At 40.6% G+C, this 17,748-nt stretch overlaps 1 protein-coding gene across 2 annotated transcripts in view; it reads left to right on the top strand.

The window, feature by feature from the left end:
- The window catches only part of rabgap1l (RAB GTPase activating protein 1-like), a 214,102-nt gene that overhangs the window by 154,206 nt on the left and 42,148 nt on the right, over nt 1–17,748 (top strand). For both annotated transcript variants that reach the window (XM_079580926.1, XM_079580925.1), the window contains exons 16-17: nt 3,062–3,187; nt 6,669–6,812. In XM_079580926.1, the coding sequence (XP_079437052.1) occupies nt 3,062–3,187; nt 6,669–6,812 (270 nt within the window). The remainder of the gene's footprint in view (nt 1–3,061; nt 3,188–6,668; nt 6,813–17,748) is intronic.

The raw sequence follows: 17,748 nt of genomic DNA, 5'->3' as shown, positions 1-17,748 counted from the left end.
ATCATGACCTTTCTGTGTTCCCAAACCTGAAGCTCAAATCTTATCAATTATCAATTATCAATTGTAACGTGTCACTTAAAATGTCCTCATTTTTGAGCACTGCTTTTTTCAATGAGGGTAGCAATAAGTTAATCAGAAATACAGTCCAAACTTTTTGTCTCCGAGTGCCAAAATGATAAAGTGCCTGTGGGTCGCGGGCCAAACACGGCGATGTCAAGCAAAAAAAACACATATAACTGCAAATTATAAAGCTACTTTATTTTATTTACTTTTAATGTTTTCGATAGCCCACATTTGCAATTGTTTTTATCTATGCAAATAACATGCTATATTAAAACAAATGGTAACTATGGCAAAAGCCTTGTTTTAGTAGAACAAAATCAACCATTGTAGCAATTTAGTGCAAAAAAAGAAAGAAAACACCTGTATCTACAGCACCTACACGAACTTTACCTCATTTGTTCACTCAAAGAAAATGCCACATTAGATTATTTTGTCAGTTCAGCATCAATCCTTTTATAAGTCAGTTTTAACATATACTGTTGTTGACGTCAACAACCTTTGCAATAAAAGTTGGAAAACTGTGAAAGTTGATGCTACAACGCTCTGTGATTGATAAAATACCAAGACAGCACAACAGTGTTTCCTTAACTTTGTGAAAGGAGTGAAACAGCGCCCCCAATTTGACGCTGGAGGTCAAAAAGTGTACTGCATCCATATTTACCATTGAGAATGAATGGAAGAGCGTTTATTTACCACACTCTCTGGCGGGCCAACAAAACTGTTTCGGCGGGCCAAGGTTGAAGGTTGTTGTTGAAGTTGTTTGGGTCGAGGGCCGAAATTCAGCCCCCACAGCGGGTCACGGGCTGAATATACTGGAAAGGACTGTGGCCTCATAAATAACAACATCTTACACTTATTGTGCTTCATCAGCCTGGGTCACATGTTTCTCAAAGTGCTACATGAAGTCATTATTCATTCACTTCACAGTCAATGGCTGTCAGTTATTATTGTAGCCACAGTCGCCCTGGGGCAGACTGACCATTTACCACGTGGCTATAATATGCTGTTTATATCCTGATCTCTTATTATGTCAGTGCCCTCTGCTCGAATTCTTTCCGTTGTTTAATCTAATCTTTAATCTGGAAATGGGTGATACTTGATAGATTACCTCCATAGGCCTGCAGAGGTTCTAATGGTACATTGTGTTAGCTAATCGTGTTAGAGGGTCATTGAAAACCCTCGTGCAATTAAAACTGAAAACTGTTGTGCTGATTAGAGAAGCTACTGAAGTGGCCTGGGTCACCCCAAACTTTGGAAGATTTATGCACAATTATAATGTTTTGGTTCTTGAGGCGATTGTATCACTTTGAGAACGCGAACCAATTACAAAGAGTCTGACTCTGGCATCCCATCATGCACCTTGTCAATCAAAGTAGAATCAATGGAAGTAAACTTGGACATTAAGAACATTGTGCAGCCAATAAAGATCATTAATCATCACAGTTTTTCTTTTTCTATGAGGTTCATTCTAAGAGCGTATTTCAGCTTTTCTCCCATTATTACAAGCCTGAGGTAATGCTGCCTTCATGTGCTAAAGGAAAGATGACCTTGGAGGTTACAAGCATTGTGCTCAAGTGGCTAAATCTGTACTGAGGGTTCATTAATATGCACCGTCCTCTTCAAATAAACACATAAAGTAAGTAAAGTAAGGGATTGTATGGTCATGGAAAACTCAAACATTAGAAAACGCACATTAATACACTGTAAACAAGTGAATTCATGGGAGATGTTCATCTACAGACCGCTGACACAGACCGCTGACGGGTAGCACGGTAGCGCAGTGGTTAGCGCCTCCGCTTCACAGCTAGAAGGTCCCGGGTTCAATTCCCACCTTTCTGTGTGGAGTTTGCGTAGGTTTCCTCCGGGTACTCCGGTTTCCCTTACTACTAAAAACATGTGCAATAGGTGAATCCTCCAGCCAGGTGATTCTGACCATCAGCCTGGCTCCACATCCTGGAGATGGGTCCCCTGGCGGGCTGCCCCAGCGGCATCGAAGGATGGGTTAAATGCAGAGGACACATTTCCCTACGGGGACAATAAAGTATACAAACAAATGCTACCTTACAATCTACTTATCTCCATGAAGCACATCAAGTTTGACTTGACCCCACATTCACCCAAATAACACATCCGGCTGTGCCACTAAAGCAGCGGTCTGCTGATTAACTAAAGGACAGTATGTGGTGGAATATTTGACCCGAGCACTTCCAGCTCACAGGGTCAGAGGGGGCAAGCAACAAGAACACTGAACTAGATCAGTATAAACATCTGAATTTGAGCATAATAATCCAAATTTGAGTTGTTTTGACTAGTTAAGAAGTTCCTGGGCATTTGTCCTAGATTATTTCACTTGTTTCAATACATTTCGTCCTTATTTCAGGTCATTTTCTTTGCCAATGGGGTAAGAAAATTGTTCTTATCTCATTGGCAATTTTACTTTCTTATTTCAAGCGAGATTTACCCTAGAACTGGTCTGAAATGTCCTCAAACAAGCAAAGTAAACTTGTTCCGATCAGGAAAAGTGTCTAAATGAGTGAAAACCGCTCAAAACAAGATACATTTCCTCAATTCAAGTCATTTAAGCCAATGCTTGATATTTACTTTTTGTAGTGAATCGAACAGGAAGGAAGGACTTTTACAGACATGGTCACAAAGCGCTTTACGTGGGACAATTTACAGCGCTGAGTCCAAGGGAAGAGGGCACTGTATGATCTCGAACAGGTCCCCCATCTTTTTTCCCCAGATTTCTTGGAGATAAACGCGATATTGTAAATTTGCATATCTACCTTTACTGTGCACTGGAGCCGTGATGGGCGGTTCTAACAAAGACTCCAGCTGTGATCCAGCTGTGTAGCACACTAAGCACTGTGGAGTGTGTGTGTAAATGTTGCATTTTCTAACCAACGAAACGTCATTTTGGAGTCCAGATGTGTTTGAACTGATCAGTCCCCTGCTTTAAAGACTTGGATTTGACCCCGTGTGGTCTGTGTCTGTGCAGATGCCGGAGGAGCAGGCGTTCTGTGTGCTGGTGAAGATCATGTACGAGTATGGCCTCCGAGCGCTCTACAAGAACAACTTTGAAGATCTGCACTGCAAGTTCTACCAGCTGGAGAGGCTCATGCAGGTCAGTCACAGTCTCCTACAGATCCACTGGTTTTAATGAATAACTTCGATTAGGCAGGTTGGTTAATTAAAGAATAGGTCAAACACAGATGCCAACCCTCCACACTCCATACAAGACAACTTCCTATTCTACGTTTCTGTTCAGGTTTTCGAGGGGGACATGAAACACGTAGCATTGCAGATGGTTTCGAGATGTGTAAGCAATGTGTTGCTGTCACTTGCGTCATTTGTGCCTGCACTTGTTGTGGCTTTCACCGTGGTTCGGACAGACTGAGGAGCGGATGTAAAAAGACAGAGCCGTGGGAAGATGTTTTAGTTAGGGGGCGCTGAGGGACAAAATTTAACCCCGAAATACTTTTTCTGTGCATAAATCCTGTTTATTAACCTCTTAACTCCGGCCTGAACCGAGAGCATTTTCTCCAGTTCAGCTTTACCCAAATCCTGTAGGCCAGTGTAACGCCTCATTTGAAAGACCTACAAAACTAAATGGATCTTTTTCCTCACGTCAGATTTTTTTTCATCACTTTTTTTGTTGGGCAGTCGTCTCATTTTCGTCAAATTTCTCTCACTTTTTTGTCACTTTTTCGTCAAATTATTTGCATTTTTTGTCATATTCTTATCACTTTTTCGTCCTTTTTTCCCCGCAATTTTTCATCAAATTTTTCTCACTTTTTTTGTAAAATTTTTGTCCATTTTTGTAAATTTTTTGTCCATTTTTGTAATTTTTTTGTAATTTTTTTGTAATTTTTTTGTAATTTTTTCGTCAAATTATTTGCATTTTTTGTCAAATTCATATCACTTTTTCGTCCTTTTTTTCCCGCAATTTTTTCGGCCAATTTTTCTCACTTTTTTGTCAAATTTTCGTCCATTTTTGTCATTTTTTGTCAATTTTTTGTTACTTTTTCGTCAATTTTTTCTCAATTTTTCATCAAATTTCTCTCACTTTTTTGTCAAATTTTTGTCACTTTCTCGTCCTTTTTCCCCCGCAATTTTTCATCAAATTTTTATCACTTTTTTGTCAAATTTTTGTCCATTTTTGTCATTTTTTGTAAATTTTTTGTCACTTTTTCGTCAATGTTTTCTCACTTTTCTCACATTTCCATCATTGTTTTCGTCTCAGTTTTGTTGCTATTTTCACACCTTTTTTCCAGAAGCTTTTGGACTGGGGGTAAAGCTGGAGAAAATATGCTCGGTTCAGGCGGGAGTTAAGGGGTTAATACTGCCTGCACTTCACAAACTATCCACCAGGGGGTTCTGCAGTGCCCTCAGCACCCTGGATTCCCACGGCCTTGTTAAAAGAGAACACTGAGGGATGTTGTGTCCGCAATCCAGAATCCTGAGCTAGACACGGCACATGAACACAATTCCCATTAACATCTCAGTAACGTTAGAATCAAGCGATAGCACCGCCACCCGCACAGTGATTTCCGGTTCCGTTGGATCATTACTATACGGACTTATCAGGCGAAAAGTACAATGAAGGATGACATTTTTAGACTGGATAAATGTATGGCCTACGTTGCTTCAATACAAGAAGAAGCGCTGAGTGAGCTGCCACTAAAAACATGTACAATAGGCCAGGATGAACGGGAGAATGTTTGAGGGTGTGAGTTTGGGACGACAGATGGAAATGAACAGGCCAGTCCGTTGTCATTAACCTCTTAACCCCCGCTTTAAAGGAATAGGCCACCGTTTTTACATACTGAGATATGTTCTTACCTAACCTTAGCCGTGTTAATATATCCCCGTCTGGTCTTTGTCCGTGCGCTCACACATACGCAGCCTCTCCCACATGTCACATAGCTCCAAAAAAGCTCACGATAGAAGCTACCAAGCTCTTCCACGTGTTCCCTATTTAAATAAAGTTACGTGAAGTGTTTTCATGCGAAGTATATTTACACAGAAATGTAGCATGTCGATTTTATAAGCAGATAAAAAGGGGGACTATATTGTGAGGCGTAATGATACAGGAGTAAAACGTCCGCGCAGTAACTCCTAAAGACTTCCCCCGCTCACTTCCGTCAATAGAAGCTAAGGTAACGGTAAGAACATATCTCAGTATGTAAAAACGGTGGCCTATTCCTTTAACCAAGCACACTTTCTCCAGTTCGGCTTTACCCAAATCTAAAGGTTCATGAAAAGAGTGTCAACAAAAATGAGACGAAAATGTGAGAAAGAAAATAGATGAAAAAGTGACGAAAATGTGTGACGGAAGCGTGACGGAAAACTGATGACAACGTAGCAACAATGCAAGGGAAAAGATCAGTTTAGATGGGTTTTGTGGGTCTTAGCTTTCAAATGAGGCGCTACCCAGGCCTGTGAGCTCCAATCGAGAAGCTTTTAGATTTGGGTAAAGCCGAACTGGAGAAAATGTGAATAGAATAAAGTGTAGAAAAAATGTGTAGAATAAATAATACAATGTGTGTGTGCGCTTTAACAGAAATGTTTAATTGTTTTGTTCGGCCGCTGTAGATGGAAAGAAAATGAGTTCCACACTTAAAGTTGCCGGTGAATAAAACCAGTTTGGAACTGAACCTAAAGGACCTCTCCTGCCTCCACAGTCTCAGCGTCTGTCCCACATCAAGGCCTTATGTGCTAGTGCTGCCTCCTCTAGTTAAAGCTCAGGCTCTGGACTCTGAGGGTTCTCAACCAAGTGCATTTTCTCCAGTCCAGCTTTACCCAAATCCTCAGCTTGAAGGATCTTTTTCCTTGCACTGTTGCCATTTTGTTTCAATGCTTTTTGTCACATTTTTGTCACTTTTTCATCACCGTTTCATCACTTTTTCGTGGCTTTTTTGTGCCTGTGTCCTCATTCTCGTCTCGTTTTTGTCACTATTTTGACAATTTTTTCACAAAGCTTTGGTTAAAGTCGAACTGGAGAAAATGTGCTCGATTGAGGCGGGGGTTAAAGCAGTACTAAGTAACTCTTCCCCCTAGAGGCCATAAGCGCAACTGCAGGTGTAGTAGCAAGTTACGATTTTTTAACTTATTAATTGTCTTGGAGAGTAAATACTACGCTGACAGGAAAGGCGAAGGGAGAGAGGGTTACTGTGCATCCAATTATACAACGGAAATATTTTTTTTCACTCAAACCTGGCTGTAAATACTGTTTAAAGTGACGTTAGCCCGCAGTTAGCTTTGCCCGTTAGCCTGTTAGCTTCTTCTTCGTGATTTCATTAGTGTGTATTGCTTGCTCCGCACCGGTGGCAGTCAAGTTGCAAACATGGTTTTCTGACCAGAGACACCAGGGGGAGATGAAAGACCCTCCAATCATCCCATAAACACTTGTATTACCCCCACAGGGACTACGGGAAGGGTTTGTTAAGGTAAACACGTTACTTAGTACTGCTTTAAAGTCGAGCTGGAGAAAATGTGCTTGATCGAGGCGGGGGTTAAGAGGTTCACAACTATAGAGAAATCCTACAAGCGTTACTTTTAAAAATAACTTTTTTTAAATAAGATTGTGTTCTGTGTCCCTGTAGGAGCAGCTGCCTGACCTGTGGGGGCACTTCCAGCAGCTGAGTCTGGAGGCTCACATGTACGCCTCCCAGTGGTTCCTCACGCTCTTCACCGCCAAGTTCCCCCTGTGCATGGTCTTCCACATCACCGACCTGCTGCTCTGCGAGGTACCCGCCCCCCACAACACTCCTGTAGGGCATCATTTCAGCGTGCGGCCTGTAATATAGCCTCAGTGGGACAGCTCCATCTTGGCGAGGAATCAGACTGATCTTACACTACACTGATATCTCATTTGCCTTTTCATAGTTTTTTCAAAGAATTATTGACTCGCCACGCACGCCATCTCTATTGTTTTGGTAGAATTTGGTGACGGCTTCCGCCTCTTGGGGGAGTGAAGTCCCGCCTCTGTCCAGACGGTTCTTCTTTTGAACAGAAAGGAGGAGTGTCTGGCAGGCCAGGCAAATATCTAATTGGAATTGTTCAGGAGAGGATGAGCTTTGGATCAAGGTTACCTCGTTATTGCCAAAAACAGCCAAGTTTTAAACAGGGTCTTAAATCATTGAAACATTATTAAATTTGATCATGCCTTAAATTAAACAGAAGAGCATTCATTTTTCAGTGCGTGGGTCTCACATTTTCTTTCATTCCTCGTGTTAAAAGTAGGAATGAAAGGTTAAGAGGTTTTTTTTAACCTCTTAACCTGAAGCTGGCCACGAGGGGTTGAAATGGGCAGGCAGACTTAACACAGTTACAGTTCTCACCAGACATTTATTGCTCACGCAAACAGAACTTCTGACTCACAGATACAAAATGGCCCCCATGACTAGAAGCAGTCAGGTTTTATACCTCCTCCTAATGGGAAAGGACCTCCCACCAGAAAGTACCATTAGCTCAATGGGCAAGTTCTACATGAATGTTCAGCAGGCAAGTTATTAACATTTTACATAATGATAAGTGTTCAAATCAAAACAAAGACAAAATACAAATCAAAAATCATACACAAAAGGAAGCAAAGCAAAGTTAAACCGGTTTCCCCCCCGCCACATGGTCCAGCCTAAGATTTTAAAATGGCCGACAAAGACCACGCCCCTTCCCTTCTCACCAGGTGGTACAGGTAAAGTCTGAGTAAATAAATAAACAAAGTTGTACATGGATAATTATGAACTTAAACATGAATCTGAGGGTTATTGCTGGCTGGTGGATATTGCAAACGAAACAAACGAAGCAAAATAACAAACACACACAATGGGACAAACCCACTTTGTCACACTAGCACATTTTCTCCAGTTTGACTTTCCCCGAATCTAAACGTTTCTTGAATAAAAGTGTCGAAATAGCAACAAAAATGTGACGAAAACAAGGATGAAAGTGCAACAAGAGTGAAAAAACGATAAACAATAAAGCAAAGTAAAAAAAAAAAAAGTGACAACAACATGGAGCTGCCCTGTTTAAAGCTACAAAATGCAAATCCATCAAATATTGGGTCGTGAAGAATGTTGTGTTTGTAAGAATGTAACGGCATATCTAGTGTTTCTCTGTTGTCGCCGCGTTGTTAATTAGCAAGGATATAACGGCTCGTTTTGTCAGAAAATGTTACCCCCGCCCACTCGTGGCAATACTGACACGTGATTGGTTACACTAGGGGTGTCCAAACTTTTATCATCAAGGGCCGCATATTGAAGTGTGTACGGCGTGGAGGGCCAAAGATCAGTGGTCAGTGAAAAATTCACTCGGGTGCATTTAAGAGAGGTTTAAATCGTGCCCCCCACCTTTATTTAGGCTTGGAACCATGATGCCAGCTTTGTCTCACAATAAAATATTATAGTTTCTGAGGTTTTAATTGTGTGGAATAAAGAGTGGAGTAAAAAGTACCATCTCTGGAGAAATTCAGCAAGTAGTCTGAGGGCCACCAAAGATTGGTCTCAGGGCCGCATTTGGCCCCCGGGCCGCACTTTTTGGCACCCCTGGGTTAGACCCAATAGTGATTCCGATTCAAACAGATCAGCCTGAGCAGCACAAGATGGAGATCTGCAGATCATCGGGTTCATCTCCAATGTCAATAAATGTGTGAAAAATGGGGAATAATTTTGGGGGGAAATGAGAGTAAATTGGGAAAAATGTTGGCAAAAAATAAGAAAAATGGGGGGGGGGGGATTCAGGCAACAATAAATGGGGAGGGGGATGGGCAGAAAAGTCACACAAAAAAAATGGCAAAATGAGGGAAAGTTGGGACAAAAATAAGGAAAAATGTGTAAATAAAATTATGAAAAATGGGGCGTACGCTCAGGCTAAAAATTACAGAAAAATAGGGAAATAAAATAATTTCAAGTCACTTCCTGTCCCCAGAGCAACAGAATCTAAACTGTCGTTGTCTGTGGTTACCTGCTTTTGGTACTTTTATGTTTTCAATACCAGAAGAACTTAAACTTTTTTTGATCCCCTAATGTGATAGAGAGTGCTTCTTTGTGTCTTCCAATCCAAAAGTCAGAAAGGAAGACCTGTATCCATAGTTTGAACACTTGGGCAGTAACAAGGATCAGTTTTGTGGTGTCAGTGTGGCCCGGTGCACAAAAGCACCTGAACCTCAAAACAGACTCCTCAGCCACTATAGATCTGTCTGCTCTTAGTCCTATCTCCTCAAAGTGATCGATCGGAGCTTATCAGGCCCTCAGGTCTGACACTCGCCTCCGTAATGTGCTTCCAAACACTGGAGCTGATAGACATCTGCGCATTAGTGTGAGAGGCCAGACTCAAACACACACGTGCTGTCATGTCGTCTCTCAAACTGTGAGATCACTTCATTGGTGCTGCAGGAAAGGTTTAAGGTTACAATATATCGATTTTGTGATATATTGCGGCAGGATTTGATGCCTTCTATGCAGATATCGATACTTTTGACAACATCTCACATGTTTATGAGTGGAGGCTAATAAATGGTCAGTAACACAGTCAGGACAGTAGGGGGCAGCACTAGGACCCAACACAATACTTTTAATGATAGTTTTAAAACATGTATAAATATGAAGTCTCTTGTTTATTTAAATGTAAATGAAGTGATGCCACAATCGGCCCATTTTCACGGAGTGAGTCAGGGATCATTTACTTATTTAAAGCCGCCCTCAGATATTCTTCTGGAGTTTATTTTTGTCAGTAGGTGTCAGTGTTGAACCCTGCTCTGCCTCCCCCCCCTCACCTGGCTTTCTCCCCAGAAGGGAAGTATCTATACTCTTGCATGCAACACTTATTTATCAGCAACACTTATTTATCTGCAAAAGGAACAAGATCTGTAGCAACCATTTTGATACGTAATATATAAATATATTTACATTTAGAACTACATTTAGAGCTGAATTTACTTAGCAGAGCTTACGATTCCCGTAACCCTCACACGCCTCATGCACTTCCCTGTGCGTCCTTTATAAATAGAGACCTGACAGCTCCTGTAGATAAAGGATTATTAAACAAACGCCAGTCCATGAGAACTTCAGCTGCATCAGAGCAGGTTGTTCAGATGTTTAACACGACCTTTTGTAAATAATGCTAATAATAATGCTAAACTCTGACTGTGTTAGCCACTTATTTATTTATTTATTATAGGGACAGTGCATATTAATATACATTATACATGTAAATATGCCAGAATTAGCCTAAGGGCTATTTTTCATCTGTAGTCCCAGGACAGTTGTTGTGTGTCCTCCTGAAGGGAGTAAAAGTACAATTATACACATTAAAATGCAATACAATAAAATATTTAATTAAAAATAAAACAGAAAACAGCACTCTCAATATTGCAAACCAATCATGATACACATTACAACAAGACTACTACAAACTCAACAATTACAGACAACAGACGAGGACAAGAGGGCAGCAGGGGGCAGTGAGAGATGATTCTGTCAGTGCTGACAGCGCTGATTCTCAATGAGCTATTTTTTTAACTGTGTTTTAAATGAGTTATATGTACTAATGTTTCTAATTGTTGTTGGGGTGAGGTTCCATTCATGGGCAGCTTGGACAGAAAAGGTAGTTTGACCAAAGAGGCTTTTCCTCAGAGGGATGAGGCAGTCGCCCCTCGCTGCTGCTCTGGTTCTCCTGAGTTCTGTTGATCCGGTGTGAATGAACTGTCTGAGTGGAGGTGATGACAAACCATGTATTATTTTATAGATGAGGCAGAGATGAGAGTATTTGACCATGTTTTCCACTAATGCTACAGGACAAAGTTAGCTCGCTGCTTCGAAGGTGGCGCATCTAGCAATTCTGGTCCGGCAAAATGCTGAGGGCAGCTTTAAGAAAATGCATGATTGAAAAACAAAGTAAATCATCAAAAATATGTAGCATGTAGTTATTTATAAATGTTAAAAAACCTGCATGTACAGTATATCTTAAAAATGGTTTCCTACAGTGTCATGCATGTTCAGCATATCATGAGGTTAGTGTTATCGTGAGCCATGCATCGCGCATCGTATCGGATCATGAGGTACCCGGAGATTCCCATCCTCTTGTCTATTTTAGATGGTGTTATAACTTGGAAGGTTCAGTGCTTCATGACGTAAGCATTAAACGTTAGTATGAAAAGTGTGAGAAGCACAGAGAAACAGCACCGGCTCCAGTGTCACTTTCTAAAGCTGTAAATATTCATGTACACTGTGATGCCTCTAAGACGGAGGGTGCAAAACCTTTTGTGTTCACATGACATCACAACAGTGTAAACAGCAGCTAAGAATCCCACTGTGGTAACTACTAGGACTGGGACGATGCACTTTTGTGACAATCCAATACACATCACGATACTCGGGGGCCGATACATATCTTTTATTTATTTATTTGAGCATACATTTTGCTCTAAAGGAGTAGGCTGAAGCAAAAGCTTATGAGCGCTTGCCCCCAACTCAAAATGATAAAACTTTTCATTTCTCATTGTACAATCAATGTAAACAAAACAACAGCAAGGAACAATAGCAAAAAAAATGAAGAACTCGTTTCCTTTCAGAACAGCTTTTTGACGCAAACCAAACTCACAACCACTGTTTGAACTATTCACATATTAACAAAACCAAACACTATTACAAGAACGGTCTTGTTTCCTACAAAGCAAGTAACAAAGCGACCGTTCATATATTTCTTTCAGTTTCCAATGCCAAATATCAGCCACACTCACTTGTTTTCATGACATAAGGGCACATTAATACCCGTATTGTAGTCCGTGTTCTTGTTGCTCCAGTTGTCATTACCAGGCTCAACACAATGTTAATCTATGTGCATTTTTATTGTATTATTATTATTTAGATATATTTTATTATGTACAGCGTATGATGTAAACCCTACATCGAGTGGTGCGTTAAAAAGCCGGGCGTAGAGCGGGCCAGTTGAAGAGGGCAGTAGCCCCCCATCAACAAACCTGCCCCCAGCCGCCCTAACAGCTGATTTTATAGATGATGTATCACGATACGGCGGGGCCAATCCGATACGTATCACGACACTCAGACATTTTCTGTTTGGACATTTCTTGACAAACCTGTAAAGTGTCTCTCCCGTTGTTTTATCAGACCCCGCTCCAACTGGCATTTCGAGACGACGTTCTCCCGGGCCTGCTGAAAGAGCCGTTCTTATTTGGACACGGTTAGATCTGTGGACTCTGAGAGGTCAATCTTTATGGAATAATGTATAGTTTAGCGTTACCCTGACTCTCCTCCTCGCTCGTGCACCTCCGCTGTACGCAGCAGGGTTCAGACCTGTCCCGTCTTTCCCCGTCAGTGAAGCGCGTGATGAGATTTCTCTTGTTAGTCCTCATCTCCGCTCCTCAATCAGCAGCGCCGCCTCGACCCCGTTGTGCGTCTTTGTTTACTCGCGCTCCCAGACCATCTCCACGCCGCGGCGGGCTATTCTCGCACGCCGTACTTTTGCCTGCCTATCTCTGCACTTTCCCCCCCCCCCACTTAGATCTTCAAATAGGGCTGTGCAATTAATCGAAATTCGATTACGATTTCGATTACAACAGTAAACGATTACAAAATTAGCATAATCGCAAAAAATTGATTATAATTTTTTTTTTTTTCTTAAATTTTTTTTTTCACTTTTTTTTTCCACATTTTTAATTTGGGGATTTTTGTCACTTTTTTGCTGGATTTTTGTCTTTTTTTTAAATGGATTTTTGTCATTTTTTAGCTGGATTTTTGTCACTTTTTTAAATGGATTTTTGTCTTTTTTTTGCTGGATTTTTGTCACTTTTTTTAAATGGATTTTTGTCTTTTTTTTGCTGGATTTTTGTCACTTTTTTTAAATGGATTTTTGTCTTTTTTCTGCTGGATTTTTGTCTTTTTTTAATGGATTTTTGTCACTATTTTTGCTGGATTTTTGTCTTTTTTAGCTGGATTTTTTGTCATTTTTTTAATGGACTTTTGTCATTTTTTTGCTGGATTTTTGTCACTTTTTTAAAATGGATTTTTTGTCTTTTTTTAATGGATTTTTGTCTTTTTTTTAATGGATTTTTGTCACTATTTTTGCTGGATTTTTGTCTTTTTTTAATGGATTTTTGTCTTTTTTTAATGGATTTTTGTCATTTTTTGCTGGATTTTTGTCACTTTTTTTTAAATGGATTTTTGTCTTTTTTTAATGGATTTTTGTCTTTTTTTTAATGGATTTTTGTCACTATTTTTGCTGGATTTTTGTCTTTTTTTAATGGATTTTTGTCACTATTTTTGCTGGATTTTTGTCTTTTTTAGCTGGATTTTCGTCTTTTTTTTAATGGATTTTTGTCATTTTTTTGATGGATTTTTGTCTTTTATCTGCTGGATTTTTGTCTTTTTTTAATGGATTTTTGTCACTATTTTTGTTGGATTTTTGTCTTTTTTAGCTGGATTTTTGTCATTTTTTTAATGGATTTTTGTCATTTTTTTGATGGATTTTTGTCTTTTTTTTGATGCATTTTTGTCACTTTTTTGATGGATTTTTTTAAAGGCAACAAATAATCATTTGAATAATCGTGATTATCAATTATGACAAAAATAATCGTGATTATTATTTTTTCAATAATCGAGCAGCCCTATCTTCAAACGTGGCTGCGGGGTTGAGAGGGGAGGTGGTGGTTACTTGAACAGATATCCAAGATTTTGTTCAAACCACTCTTCAAAATGAACATATTCAGAGTAGACAACAGAAGTTTGACATTGAGTCAAATCCGGGCTTTGTAACTACCTTTTGTTCCTAGCTTGAAAAATGCTGCGAGCACTTTCCTTTCAAATGTTTAAATGAATCACATCGGTGTATGTCATTAATAACCCTCGCACTGATTTGTCTAGTTTACACCCCCCTCGTTCGCGGTCACTTTGCAGGAAATGGGAAGTCGTGCATTTATATTGCTAATCCGCTCTGGCAGGAGGGAAATGTGCGGAAAATGCAAGAATTCATGCTATGTTCATATTGAAATGCAAATCCCATTACGGCGCCTCTTCTGCGCTCAATCGTCATTTGCATCACATTATTGTATTGTATTGGAAAAAAAGAAAAAACCTTTGCTAAAATAATGACTTTGGCCAATTCCCAATTGTGCTTTTTTTCCTCCTACCCCTTCTCCTCAGCCATAGCCCTGTCCCTCAGCTGAATACAGCAAAGGTATGGAGGAGATGAGCTCGTTTTTGTGATTTGGGTCAATTAGACCACATTAAAACAACATACCTGTCTCTATAGAGTGTCTCTACTCAACAGTTCATCAGTAACTGTAGCCAGAGGTGGGACTCGAGTCACTATTTTGTGCCTTGAGACTTAACTTGGACTTGAGGACAATGACTCTCAATGACTCGCTGTCATGACTTTATAGTTATTATTTATTTGAGTGAAACTGTTGAATGATCAGGATTCATTGCGTAAAAGCGGCGCATCTACGTTTACATATGGTAATTAGCCTTGTCAAGTAAAGTCAAGTTGAAGTCAATTATTGGCTTGGACTTGCTTGGGACTTGGACCTTCACGACTTGGACTAAACGATCTTACATACTGTATTTTCATCAAGGCATCGAACCTCGTGAGTCACGACAATCGATCCATCCATCAACCAATAGTTTTGTATAGCCCGATATCACAACAGGAGTCGCCTCACAGCTGCACCGAACATTAAGGCAACAATATTACAGGTTTGTTTCTTATAGTAGGACAGAAGGTTTAGTTTACCTGCTTGACTAGTTTTGATCACTTCCTGTGATCTTCCTCAGAAGCGACACCTGGTGGGGCGTCCTGGGGAAGGCGCCAGTCAGTAGGGGGCGTAAGCCCTCCCTACTGACTGAAAAATCCATGTAAGCTGCCTACGACACGGCACCTCCACCACCAGGTGTCGCTTCTGAGGAAGATCACAGGAAGTGATCCAAACTAGTCAAGCAGGTAAACTAAACCTTCTGTCCTACTATAGAAACAAACCTGTAATATTCTTAACCTAAGAAGACAGTATGAACCTTCTACAAAGATTAAGGCAACAAAACAGAGCAATAAATATGACAATATAAAGTTCAGGTGAATGAAGTTTCCAGGCAAACGTAATGTCCAATAAGCGTCAGCAGCAGGTAGCGGCGCAGGTGTCCCCCGTCCTCAAAACGGAGAAACCTCGGGGAGAAGCACAGAAGGAGAGATCCACTCCCATGGACGGACAGGCTATAGACCCAGGGCGGATGGGAGCCCCTCAACAGACGGGCCAAGATCGCAGACCGACAATGGCCACATATTAACATGTTTGAATGAAATGCAACTTGGAAACATCCCTTGTGACTCCATATAGCAAAGTTTGGAAACTCCAACATCCGTGACGACGTAAAAGTCACGCATTTATAGTAAGTGACCATTTGAATTGTGGCGCACTATTCTGTCCTCACCGTGGTGTCAATTCCAGGGCTCGACAGAACAAAAAAGAGGCCATGTAGAGTTCACTGCGTCCTTTATGGTCTCAGGCAGTACTTGTAATATGCAAAACTCTTAACAGAAGACTTGAAATTGTGTATTAACACATTGTACAGACTATACCCATTTGTATAGAAAGGTAGAAGTACACAAAGAGCTTGTTAAATGAGTAAAATAGGTGTTAAACCCCTTTGAATGCACCTGATGGAAAGTTTAGCGAGGTCTCTAGCAGATGTAGCTGCAGCTCACTTCTTTCATGTGACTGTGGTGCTGGTGTCCTGAGGCCAGGGGAAACTTAGCTCCATGTCTGAACGACTGACCGACTGAGAGCACTACAGAGTGTACTAGAGAGAGAACAAGGGGTTTAGAGCGTGGACATTCACTCTCAGCCTTGCTTTGAGGGGTGAGCGCAGAAGAAAAAAAGCCAAACCTGCGTTCACGGGGAAACACAGTCCAGCGGTAATCGGGCTCCTCTGGTCTGTTCAATCTAGAGACAACTTTGATTCATATTTCCGTCCTTTTTGGGACTAGTCCTCGCTTTTTTCTGGGGTCTTCCAAGTCGAGTTGGGGGGATTTTTTGAATGAGCAAAATCTGTCCAACCGTGAAAGCCAGTGGGAAAATGTATTACATTAATTTCCAACAAATTCTGGAGGAAAACACAACACCATTTGCGAAAAAGAGCTTCATCATTGAAGATCTGTGGATAAACCTCTAAAGAGCAGTACCTCCCCAGACATTTCTCAGCACCGGAATACTTTTGTAAGGAAGAATGGGCAAAATTGAAAGACTCTTGGCTTCTTGGAAAACCTTTAAAGCTGTGATCGGTGCCATGTTTGTGGGCATTAAGGCATTAACTCCACAGGGCCCAAACTTTTGTTATGGCTTTTTCTTTTTTTTTTTACATTAATGTTATTCTTTTTGGAAATGCTGTGGGAATGACTCATTTGTAGTTGTAACCTGCTTCTTTATTCATAACATATAGGAACGTTGACCTGGGGTGCTTAAACTCATAGTGAAATATGAACTGCTGAACTAAAACGAGAGCCTCATGCTCTTCAGTGCAGGCCCCAGCGCTGTAGCCCCATCTAGTGGCCGTGAGATCAAAGAGCGCCTCCCCTGTCTTCTCCTGTGTGAGTTATTTTTAGTGTGGGTTGAGATATTTTTAGCTGGTGTTGCCATGTGTGCCGGTTGTCACGGAGACCGGGGAGATGGGTGTTCCCAGACTTTCTGTCGAAGTCGCAAAATGGAAAAAAAAATCTACAGAACACTGAGCCGAAGTGGAATTATGAGGATATAGGAGTCATTTTTTTCTCTGCGTCACAAGCGTTTTCAGGGAACATAGAGCATAGAAAGTTATTTTGATTATAATTCCAGCTTCATAGGTTTATAATGGGGCTACTGCGGGACTTTCTATGATTTTTCCCAAAAAAATATGGCCTTAAATGTCATTAAAAAGCATCAAAATGGCCACTAAATCTACATTTCTTATGATATAATGACATTGTTCGACTATTTTCACTGCTGACGTTTGTGGAAAATACTCCAAAGTTTCTTGCTGTATCCGATATGCTTTTGAATGCAGAAATAGGCAAATCTTAAATTTAATATGCTCAGATTTTCTTTGCATTTGTGGCATTAAAATGGAGTATTTGGGAATGGAAAAAAAAATGGCATTACACAACACTGGACTAGCTGATCTTTGTATAAATTCTATTTAAACACAGCTCGTCATCCCAGGGTTATTGTGGACAATGAAATCATCCAGTCTCAATCAATGTGTCCACTGTAGCATCAATAGTATCTTATTCTATTCTAACTTGAAGTGGTTATGTTGTATTTTAACTGGAGGAAGTTAAATACAGATAAAACACAGAGGTCGTCTTGAAGCTCTTTCACTAGAACCGAAAAATTTGTTAGATATTTAGGGATAATCATTGACTCGGACCTGAATTTGAACCGTAATATTAAGTCCGTTACATCAGCGGCCAATTACCATCTCAAAAACATTGCCGAGTTAAAAAACATAGTGTCCAAACCAGATTTGGAGAGACTAATTCATGCGTTTGTCTCCAGTCGATTAGACTATTGTAACAGCCTGTTCACTGGCCTCTCTAAACGAGTTGTTAGAGCTGCAGTACATCCCAAATGCTGCGGTTCGAGTCCTGACCAGAACCAGGAAATACAACCATATTAGTCCAGTGCTCTGGTCTCTGCACTGG

This window comes from Gobius niger (assembly GCF_951799975.1).
Source record: "Gobius niger genome assembly, chromosome: 22".
Classification (NCBI taxonomy): Eukaryota; Metazoa; Chordata; class Actinopteri; order Gobiiformes; family Gobiidae; genus Gobius; species Gobius niger.
This window is presented reverse-complemented; position numbering and strand designations above follow the sequence as displayed.